At 30.3% G+C, this 11243-nt stretch overlaps 2 protein-coding genes across 10 annotated transcripts; both read right to left on the bottom strand.

Annotated features, from left to right (window-relative positions):
* Window positions 1-678: 678 nt before the first annotated feature.
* LOC114309596 (uncharacterized) lies at window positions 679-1958 on the bottom strand. The gene has a single exon (XM_028255373.2). It carries the CDS (start codon window positions 1807-1809, stop codon window positions 808-810), a length of 1002 nt encoding a protein of 333 aa, XP_028111174.2. The 5' UTR covers window positions 1810-1958; the 3' UTR covers window positions 679-807.
* Window positions 1959-6097: 4139 nt separating this feature from the next.
* Window positions 6098-10924, bottom strand: LOC114271431 (ATP-dependent 6-phosphofructokinase 3-like). 9 transcript variants are annotated; one of them, XR_014366308.1, is made up of 7 exons: window positions 10663-10913; window positions 8582-8711; window positions 7937-8079; window positions 7778-7845; window positions 7064-7138; window positions 6586-6649; window positions 6225-6449 (listed from the first exon to the last, which is right to left on the bottom strand). XR_014366308.1 is itself a non-coding variant. In XM_082924583.1 (5 exons), the coding sequence occupies exons 1-4, from the start codon at window positions 10756-10758 to the stop codon at window positions 7825-7827; spliced, it is 390 nt and encodes a 129-aa protein (XP_082780709.1). In that variant the 5' UTR covers window positions 10759-10915; the 3' UTR covers window positions 6098-6449; window positions 7778-7824. The 9 variants fall into 9 exon arrangements, 3 of the variants coding, with proteins under 3 accessions (XP_082780709.1, XP_082780711.1, XP_082780710.1); XR_014366312.1 differs by lacking the exons at window positions 6586-6649; window positions 7064-7138 and adding an exon at window positions 10321-10415 and having other exon boundaries at window positions 6098-6449; window positions 7937-8093; window positions 8582-10159; window positions 10663-10924; XR_014366309.1 differs by lacking the exons at window positions 6586-6649; window positions 7064-7138 and adding an exon at window positions 7346-7492 and having other exon boundaries at window positions 6098-6449.
* Between the last annotated feature and the right edge of the window lie 319 nt (window positions 10925-11243).

The raw sequence follows: 11243 nt of genomic DNA, 5'->3' as shown, positions 1-11243 counted from the left end.
GTGGTAAGCGGTGGAAAGAAGTAGCAGTGGCCAAGTGTGGTTATATTCTAACTAGTCTTTAGCAACTAAAATGAAAATATGAGAAAAGGGAAAGAAAATGTAATGATGATAAGGAGATGGAACAGGTGACTAAAGCCAGGAAGATGGAAGGTTGAATAAAATAAGGTGAAAAGTTGTTTAAAATAATTATCCGTGCAGATGAAAAGTTAGATAACGTGTAAAGAAAAAAAAAAGGAAGGCAATGATGCAATTGAGATTTTCAAAAAAAAAAAGTGAAAGATTGTTTAATATTTTTTTTTTCAAGATGATAAGGTTGAAATACCTCTAACTAATAAAATGAAGACACCTGGCAAGAAATTTCATTTTATAATATTTCGGTCGGATCGGGTTCATTTATTTTTTGATATATTCATCCGATATCTGACTGGGAAAAAATAAAAATCTACATTCTTCATCCGTGGCCGACCGAAATGACTGGCGAAACCGTCCATGAGCTTTCGGTTCGAGTTGGGTTAGTCGGATTGACCGGGTCGGACAAATTTTTGAACACCCCTAATAATATTCATGCTAATTATCTTCTTTATTATGCTTTGCATCAATAAATATCTAATTTTCTGTCGATCGGAAAAAAAAAAAAATTTATTGATTTATCTTCTTATAAATAAATGTACCTCCCAACATAATTATATTCTAAAATTTTGTGGATCGTATTTTCCAACAACATACATCATAAATATGAGAGAAAAAGATTACCAAATAACTTGGTAAAAAACATTATGTGAGGCCAATAAAAATCACAAGTAAAAATTAAAGTTTATATTCCCATGGGATTTCTTCTTTGAGAAGTGGTGTGGAGGAGAGTACTTTGCTATATTCTTCTATTCCTCCTTGCAATTCAATTGCTTCACCATGTGTCTTCTTGCACTGAAAATACAACACTGTGAAGCTCATCCATTGAAACACCATCACCAAGCTGCTTAAAACTGCCATTACAAGCATCATAATAACTATCTGTGTCGATAACAATGATTTTTTATCTCCACTCATCATAGTAACCATAAATACAATCACAATTGGTAGAGCGAAGACAAGATTTAGGGCAAACCCTTCTAGCCTCTTGCCTTTAACAAGTCTTGAGGCTTTTCTTAGAGCTTGAATTCCATAACAACTCTCTTCAATCACCGAAATCACCATTGCCAAATTCCAAAGAACCAATAAGTAGATCAAAACAATTGAGGTTAAAAAGTAAAGTGCTATAAAGATGAGCATGAATGTAAAGAGATGATCAGTGCCTACGATCGCTAAAGAAAACATTATAGCCAAAACAAAGACTATAATGTAACTTATGACAGTAAGTTGAAATAGGAGAAAAGTGACTAATGGTCTTACAAATAACTTGAAAAACCTTGAAAGCAAGTCTTGGAAAGATAAGCACTTTCCATAGTAAGTCGCTGCTGATGCTAGAATCATTGATGAGATAGAGAAGACAGAGACGGTGAAGGAAGCGAGAAAGAAAGCAAACTCAACTACGAGGAGGATTCGAATGTCATGTTTGATGTCAACGAACATATCAGCAGGATCAGTATAAGAGCTGTTTTGTGTTGGAAGATAAAGAAGGGCTTGTTTGGCAAGTAAATCACCGATGGATGGTCCGGTGAACAAGATGAAGGAAGATGATAGAAGGGAGTTTAGGAGGATGGAGATTGTGGTTATGGTGGCTATGAGCTTCCCATTTTTAGATTGGAGGAGGAGTTTGATGGATTCCTTTAGAATTCCCACAAAACCAAGAACAGCAATGCTAGATATCATAAAAAACCTTTCATGAAAATAATCATGAAAGTTTTGTGACCCTTGGATTACACTTAGAATAAAGCACCACACACTAATCAAGGTAATCCAATGATCATAACTCTTTCATGATCATTTTCATGAAAAAAATTTCATGATCCCTAACTTTTTCCAACCAAGAAACTCTAAACAACATTGACCCATTGCACTATCAACAAGAAGTTATAGTTTTGCTCTTAGTTTCTTTTGTTTGTCCTGAGATAAGGGCCACCATTATTTATACTGGAAGGTGTGCGTTTATTTTGACATAAAATGTTTTTTTCAAAATTATTTTATTCATTTTTCATTATTTGGTTGAACAAAAAATAAATAAAATATTTTTTAGGAAAAATAATTTTTGCTTTATTTTTCCAAAAATGACTTACCGTTACAAATTTCGTAAGTCGATTTTTACAAAGTTGGCTTTCACTATCCTTCTAACACATTTAACATCTTCAAATAAGTATCTTAACTCATTAAAAAGTCATAAATAACACTTTATTAAATCCAAATTTCTTTGTTAAGCAATAAAATATTTTTGTTTCACGTGTCAACCAAACGTCGAAAAATAAAAAAAATAAACATTGTATAAAATCAATTTAGAAGAAAAATATTTTTTTGTATAAAATATTAATTTAAAAATTAAAAAATTGGAACAAAAAAGTTCATACCAAAAAGTCTGTTTTCTTTATAATAATATAGATAAATATATGGGCTATGTGGTGTAAGTTTTGCTTGAAACTATTCCTATAAAAATCTTGGGGGATTGATTACTATGAAAAAGCCTTGAGATTAGACTGGTAATTCGTTGACTACACAGTGATTTCCTGGAAGTTCCACGTATGATGTAAGATGGTTGAGACAGGCCAATCTCCTTATTCAGTTTACATCAATTTATTTAATTATTTTTTGGGCTAATTATTAGATTATATGTAGGTTTTAACTCTTAAATTTTAAGTTAAATAACAACATTATCCTATCATCCACCTGATATTAATATGATTGTTGGAAATTGAAGTTTGTGTCAGACTATATTTAAATCATGAATTTAAATAAAAATTTAAAAAAAAAAGATGAGAGAAACTAGAAAAAAAAAAAAATTAACTTATTATATTTCATTTATATTTTTATTTCCCTTTCATTTAAGTTTATAATTTAAACACAACTTAAAGAGATTATCTACGTTACAAAAATACTTGACTACTGCCGATTCCATATATCTTTATCACGTTTTAGCTAATTACTAAAAATTATATACCATCTTCTAAATTCCTAACTATAAGTTATCCCAAGGGGTGTTTGAGGACTGACAAAAATAATAAAATAAAAAATAAAAAATTACTACAAAAAGTTAACTCATTTTATTTTTTGGGATAGAAATTTAGCCATGTAGAATAAATAAATAAAGGATAAGAAAAGTCTCATTCACTTGTCTTCTATTTTAGTGGTCCAACATTCCTTTGAAGCATTAATTAAAATTTTCAAAATAATGAATTATTTTCTTTTCATATGACACGGCAACTTAGTGGTCCAACATTCCTTTGAAGCATTAATTAAAAATTTCAAAATAATGAATTTTGATTATCAGGGAAATTCTTGAGACCTCTTCGATAACTATTTCGTTTTTAATTTATATTTATAAAAATTTAAAAATTTGTCATAAAAATTTGTTTGATAAATTTTTTTGGTTTATAAATGATTGTCCTAGTTTATAAATTTGAAGAAAAAATATAAATTCAAAAATTGAATTTACGTTGGTTTTTAAACAGAATTTTAAAAATTTTAATAACAATTTTTTTTTCAATTAATTATTTTCTTTCAAATAATTTGTTTTTCAATTAATTTTTTTTTCAAATAATTGTTTTTTAATTAATTTTTTCTCAAATAATTTTTTTTCAATTATTTTTTTTTCAAATAATTTTTTTCAATTGTTTTTTTCCAATTAATTTTTTTTTGAATTATTTTTTTTCAAGTAATTTTTTTCCATTTAGTTTTTTTTTCAATTAATTTTTTTTAATTAATTTTTTTTCAATTATAATGTGTATGATCCCATTGTCATAAATAATAAAAAATAAATATAAATATTTTAAGCCTGAATAAACATATTTTTTAGTTTATGTTTTTAAAATTTTTCAAGCTTTTTGTTTAAACAAAATGCGTTTGTAGTTTATATTTTTCTAAAAATAAACAAAAATCAATTTGTAAATTTTTTGTAAACATAAACCAAAAATGTAAACGTTACCAAATGCTACTAGTTTATGGTGTTAGTTATGACTCAGTTAATCTCACACTTATAACATAATTATATTGACTTATATTTTATTAATGTTAGATCAACTAAAACTAATGCAAACGAAGAAACATTAGAACAAACAAAAATAAATATATATTTTAACAGATAAGAGATGATAACATTGTATTAATTTTATTCACACGATTAATAAATTATTGATCAAAATCAGGCATAATTGTTAGGTAAATTATAACCTTAAGGAACATCAACAAATTACATTCAAAGTGTGGCAGCTGGTTATATTTTTTCTAACCCTCAATGGGTAAATTATATTAGTTAGTGTGACCATTAGGGTTGCTTAACCCAATTAAGTTTACATAAGAAGATTATGAGTTTTGGGAGTCAAACAAACTTTAAAAATATTTTATTAATAACAAAAATGAATTTGAGACAGATTTAAATAAAAATGCTACAATTTTTCAACTTTCAGTATTAAATAAAATCAAATCTGATAATATTAACTTAAAAGTAAAATGTTATTACATCAGAGTTAATCAGAGTTCGGTCATAAAGTTTCAACTTTGACGGTTAAACTTTAAAAGTCATGAATGAATTTACAAACTCAAATATAAAAGTTTGTGGATTGTCTGACTCCAGTCGAATAGTGTTGTTTGGACTCGTGAGCCTTACAGTTTAGAAAATAGATTATAAATTTTTTCAAAAATAAATGTGATTAAATTAGGATAAATTATTAATAAATCTTAATAATTGAACTTAATTCTCATCAAATCTTATTGAAAATAAGTCTTAATAAAATCGTCACTAAAAATAATTTTTTGTGACGATTTTTTACATGTCACTTAAAATTGACAATTAGTGACTTTTTTTTTGTCACGATTTTATAAATTATCGCTAAAATTTACAATTAATGACGTTTTTCTGTAATGAGTTTTTCACATTGTTGCTGAAAGTTAAAAATTGGTGACTTTTTTGTGACAATTTTTTTACATTGTCGTTAAAACTTATAATTAGTGACATTTTTTTGACCAAATTTCAAATTGTCGTTGAATATTAACAATTAGTGACTTTAATAGTGTTTGATGAAAAACGTTATCAATTCTCATAAGATCTATTGGATAATAAATTTACATATTAGGATCTACACGTAAGTCCTCTATAAAATTATATATCTATCTATATCAGATTAACTTAATTTTTTTATGACTGATCTACATGTGATGATCTAAAAAATGAACAACTCGAATCGAAATAAAATTTGTGATAAGTTTCATAGACTTGAACAATGTTGTCCAATCCAATAACCACTACAAGAAATGTCATTTTTGGCTACCAAAATATTGGTCGCCAAAAGTCCAAAATTTGGTCGCCGAAACCATTTAGCGACCAAAATTTTTTGTTGCTAAGCTCGTCGCCTTTACCCTGTCGGCGATAGTATTGGCGACTAAAATTTATTTGGTCGCCGAAAGTGTACACATTTGGCTACTAATCTTAGTTTAGTCGGGAAAAGGTATGTTTCTGCCACTAAAGTATTAGTCGCCGAATGTGACTTTTGGCTACTAACATTCATTTGGTCGGCGAATGTGTTACGTTTTGCTACGAAAGAATTAGTCACCGAAAGTTAACATTTGGCTACGAATCCATACTTAGTCAGCAATAGTGACATTTCGGCTACTAATTTTTTAGTCACTAAAAGTTCTACATGAAAATTTTAACCAACTATTTATTACTTTTTGCTACCAAATGTTTTAGTCGCCAAATGTTTTTGCTACTAAATTATTAGTAGCCAAATAATTCCAACTATGTATTTGGCTACCAAAATATTTGGTGGCCAAATATTTTCTGTTTTTTTTTTTTTTTTTTTTCCAAAAAAATTCTAAACAACCTACATCCATGTTTAATACAACCTGTACGTACATAACACAGGATTCAATATAACCCAATATAACCCATCAACGTTAAATATATTATCAAGCATTCAACAACGTGCACACATTCTAGTTCCAACCATCCAAAACATTAAAAATAAACGTCCAATTCAATATATAATACAAATTCCATACGAACCAAGTCTAATCCAACGTCAATAATTTCATTTCATACATAATACAGGACTAACCAAATTAATTTCCAAAAAAGACATATGTACCACAACATGTCCTAATACATATTTTAAGAAGATTATATGAAGGCTTATAAATACTAGACTAGGCACAAGTGCAAAAAAATAGTGAATGTTTCGATTTCTCCCAGCATTATCAAACCAAAGAATCTTTCTGAATCATGGCAGTGCAGCCATCATTGTCCGTTTTGCAGCCTCACGCTTCATCTCTGCTGCTTTGCCACTGCCACGGAAGTACATGTAAACATCCTGCATAATATAAATAAAATGAAAAAATAATAAGATTAATACCAAGTGTCCATGAAAATAAAATTAAAAAAATAGCCATTCAATTCTAGGTAAAACATATTTGGAAGCTACAATTTTAATTAGTATAAACAAGTACATGCTCCCTCCTCCTCAATTCAGCCTCCTTTGCTTGGAGTTTCTTTCTCCTTTGTTCTGAAAGCCTAGATTGCAGCAGAGGATAATGAAATTAACAAAGCCTATCTCTATGCATAAAAATAGTAAACAGGTTCAACATCCACTAAATTAGTCTGATAAAGTGAAGCTAGTTCCACTAAATTAGTCTGATAAAGTCAACTTACCCCAGTTTGAGGGGTTTAATGAATGAAGAGCATTACAACAACAACAACAACAACCCACAAAAATCATAAATAAAAATGGAGAAACAAGCGACATTTGCACTCCCATAATATTCAAGTTGGTAATGATGAACATAGTAAAGGCCAGAAATATTCTATTCAGAAGGCAAACAATTTAGCATTTGCAGTTTGCTTCCTAAGGTAAGACAGAATCACATTAAAAGCATTGAACAAGCTTCAAGAAATTTTGTAATTGAAACCAAGTGTATCTGTATTTACGTCACATTGGAACTGATAATGATGTAAATGATAGCTAACTCTCATGCTTGTAGTTTTGTCTCCTTTTTGACTTCACTGGCAATATGGACACCAACCCAACCTCACCTCTTGTTTTGTGTAGTTAAAAATGATAATATATATATATATATATATATATTTATTGATTTATTTATGACAAAGTGAACTCAAAGAAAATGAGCAGTAAGGAAATGAAGTCCTGTATGGGAGTAGTTTTGTCTAGGACATGCTTCTTTATTCTTCTAATAAGGAAATGAGCAGTACCTTCAAAGAAAAACATAGAACAAGGTTTTTCAAAAATAAAGAAGCTCGGCACAGATAAGTGAGTAGACAGTGGAGCATGAAGCGTGAAGACGATTCACTAATATATTATCAGCAACTGTGAAGACGATTCACTAATGCCATGTTGATCTGGCTTCAAAGACAATGGAGCATGAAGCGTCAGTTTTGGCAATACCTTTCAACTTAACAAGCTCATATCAATGGCTATAGAAGAGAAGCAAAGAAATTCAGTTATATACATATATATATATATATATATTCACACATATATATGATACAGTTATACATACCCAAATTACTGCTATACAGGACTTCAAATATAGTAGAACCAGCGTAGTTAGAAATTTCATTCAATGGGATCATTAAAAAAGTTGAGTAGAGAATTTTATGACATAATTTTAATTCTACACATACCTCAAGTAATGGGGAACACCATATTGGTGAAACAGTTGGAGGAGTTGCTATTGCCTTTTCCAACATTTCTGATAAAAATTCACTAATGTTTCATTACATTCATGAATTTAAATGCATGCAATTCAACAGAATTAACAGTACCAAATGAAGCTAGCTTACCCAAACAACAAAATTAACGAGTTTTAGAACATGTTCACCAATATCTATTACATCCACTACCACTTCCAGAAAGAAGGGTGATTCTGGAATCAAACAACAGTCCACATCTCGGCTGGCAAGTGTAGCATACATTGCAATGAAGCCTGCACCAGTAAATCTGAGAAAAATGAAGGAAAGTCTGGATAATGCCAGTGAAGCTAATCTAAAAAGGAAAAGCATTGATGAAATTATTAGATTGAGTTAAAGTTTAAAACTACGGAAAATCATACATTCAAAATCTCTGGAAGTTTTTATTTGGTTCATTTATTTTGACTGCTTCCAAGCTATGAGCAAATTTTATTAAGCAAGCAAAAGCATGTTCATAGGTTGTAGCACGAAGAGCTATATTCATCTTGATTTGTGACTCTAAAGCTTGTTTTGCAATAGCAAGATGCAGAAACCTAAATTAAATGATGCTTTGAAGGAAATGTAGACAACAAAACACTAAATAAAAGTTTGCATAGCAGCCCAGTTGGCATCGGAGCATGCAAAGATGGTCAACGGTCCCGGAGTGACCATCAGGCCAAACTGCATAGTTAGATATCTAATTATCTGTAATTTAGCCATGCAGTTATGACCACTGAAACATATGGGAGTCAACCTTACCACTGTAGCGGCCCATTAGCTTCACTACACCAACACCATTCTCAACACTTTCAGCTTCAACATGCGCAGCATTGATGGCTCGCTGAGCTTCCTCAACAGCAGTATCAAAGCCAAATGACCTGTCAATGACCTGAATGAAAACAAAAACAGATGCAAATATTGTTATAAAAGATTATACAACTCTTTAGAAAACAATCAAAATTCAATTTAATTTAGAAACAATAGCAATATATAAGCCAAAGGGCTTTTGTAGTTTTCTTTTATTTGACCAAATGACAGAGCTCCAACATGAAAGCATTTGAGTGTCAATTCATGGTTTTCACAAATGATAGGGAATGAATTTCATTCAGTAACAATTCACATATTCACACATATTTAGCATAAAATTAAGTCTTGTTTTTGATGAAAAAAATGGGAAAATTGCACTTCAGCACATGTTCTAAAAAAAATACAAATCGGTGGTAACTTTATCAACTTCAATAATTAAAGTTATAAACTTTTTGATGAATTTGTAAATATTTTGTGAAGACACCACTTATTTGCAATTTTCCCAAAAAATAATCTTCCAACTCTGGAAATAAAAGCACCTAATGAGCTGCTTAGGATTGTTTTTAAATCCAATAACAAATGCTTAGAAAAACCATGTACGACTTACAATTCCAGCCTGCTTGGGGCCCTCTCATGTTAAATTTTTATTTTTATTTTTTTTAAATGATAATTTAACGCATGAAAGAAGTTGTTAAGTTTTTGACTCGTTTCACCTTTTCCTATTCTGGGATCAATGTTTACAAACATAAAGCATTAAGTGAATTAGACAAAGGATTGGGTCAAGGGTAACCGCTCAACAAGGACCATAGGATTTGAATCACAAAGATTAGCCGTTTATTATTTATTTTGCTAGAAACAACAAGCACCACAACAAAAATAAACTCTCCTAAAATCATCAGCCATTAATTTCCTTATTGCCCCAATGAACTAGACAACCAAGTATAGAACTCTGTACAGCAGCTATTACTATTAATAATGCACAATAATCACCATTTTTTTTTATAAGCAATAAATAACAACTACCCTTATACCAAGATCAATGTTCAACAATATGACATACCAACATGAATTAATTTGACACATTGTCACAAATAACAATGAATCTCAATCAAATTTACAAAAACCCAGAGCTAAAAATTCATACTCTGCACATTCAAATTATCAATATTAGAGACCAAGAAATAGAGAAGGGAGAAAAGGCCACAAGAAAAAAATAAACAAATAAAAAGCGCCATACAAATTTTGACAAAGACGAATATTAGTTTTACATTTCTGAAATCCAAAACATAAGATTCAGAGTTTCCTTTCCTGTTGTTTAGGCTCTCTCTCAACAACCAAAAAAAACATAGAATTTAGGCAATGATTGAACAAAAGGTGCAAGTAGAAAACGAATCGTTTTAACACAAAGCTGAGTGGCATTGAGGCATCAAGGTCAGTTTAGGGGCAGAGTTGTTCCCAAAAATTTCGTTCTGTACAGATCTAAAAACAGTCTTGTTCTAAAGGTGCAGCTGCCTTGGAATGTTGTAATTCCTGCAAACAGGTGGGACTGTTAGCATAAAATTAAGCCCGGCCCAAGTTTGTTTTTACTGTGGAGTACCTAAACACATGGATAAATGCCTTTAACATGTGTTAAGGGCTCTATGATTGGAATCATTTATAGAAATTTCAGTCACTTGGCTAAAGAAATATACCAGTCATGGCTAGAATTTTCAGTGGGGAGCAGAGCATCATCAGTGGGGAGCCTCAAATCATCCTTGGTGTTTCCATTTTCAGTCAAAAGACTCACCTAAACAAAATGCAAATTTCAGTTGCCATTGTGACATTTTGTCGAGCACCTTGCAGACACAAAAAGTATATAGCATGATTCATCTTTGCTATACACAGAGAAACTATACAGATGAGAGAAAAAACAATCCAAAATCAGCAAATAAAGATCAAACCATTTCAGAACTGAATTCAAAACTAATTCACTCATCAGATTAGAGAAGAACCAGATTTTAGAAAAATAGAGAGAGAAATGGAAGTTTTCTTACCTGTGCTAATGGTGGCCTGGAGATCCTTGGTCGATCTAGAGATAATTTCAGAGAGATCAAAGAGGAAGGGCTGAGTCGATCAAAGTGGAATCGCATACGCAGTGACGGTGGTGCTCGTGTGCGATGGCAGTGATGCTCCCGTACCCGACGACGATGGAGACAAAGGCGAGAGAGAGAGCTGGAGGAGGGCAGAGGCGTGAGAGAGTGAGAGAGAGAGAGAAAAGAAAAAAGTAATAAAGTTTCCCTCCGAAGTTTCCCTCAGATATGAAGCACAATTTTTAAATTTTGTAATTATAATCGCCGACTAATATTTAGTCGGTAAAAGTAAAATAACAACTTCAAAAAAAATTAAAATAAAAGTAACAAATATATTAAAATTATATTTAAATAAAAATATAAGTAATAAAATTATAAATTAAAAAAAAAGGAAAAAATTAAATTATCTTAAATATTTGTCCTAATATTTTTTGTACTGAAAAATATAATAATATATTTTAAAATTTTATATTCTTATATTTTCTTATATTCTTATATTTTATATATATATATATATATATATATAAAATAAGAAAGAAAAGAAG

The sequence above is a fragment of the Camellia sinensis genome, chromosome 4 (genome assembly GCF_055761805.1).
Source record: "Camellia sinensis isolate YWXY chromosome 4, ASM5576180v1, whole genome shotgun sequence".
Taxonomy (NCBI): Eukaryota; Viridiplantae; Streptophyta; class Magnoliopsida; order Ericales; family Theaceae; genus Camellia; species Camellia sinensis.
Note: the sequence above shows the minus strand (reverse complement) of the source record. Positions and strands in the feature narration are given on the sequence as shown.

What these genes read in the sequence shown, in the direction of transcription:
- LOC114309596 (XM_028255373.2), bottom strand. Translation starts at nt 1,809, where the DNA reads ATGATATCTAGCATTGCTGTTCTTGGTTTTGTGGGAATTCTAAAGGAA.
- LOC114271431 (XM_082924583.1), bottom strand. Translation starts at nt 10,758, where the DNA reads ATGCGATTCCACTTTGATCGACTCAGCCCTTCCTCTTTGATCTCTCTG. An exon ending in CCAGGCCACCATTAGCACAG is followed by an intron (nt 8,712 to 10,662) that starts GTAAGAAAACTT and finishes GTTTTCATTCAG; the next exon opens with GTCATTGACAGGTCATTTGG. An exon ending in TCGTTAATTTTGTTGTTTGG is followed by an intron (nt 7,846 to 7,936) that starts GTAAGCTAGCTT and finishes AATTTTTATCAG; the next exon opens with AAATGTTGGAAAAGGCAATA.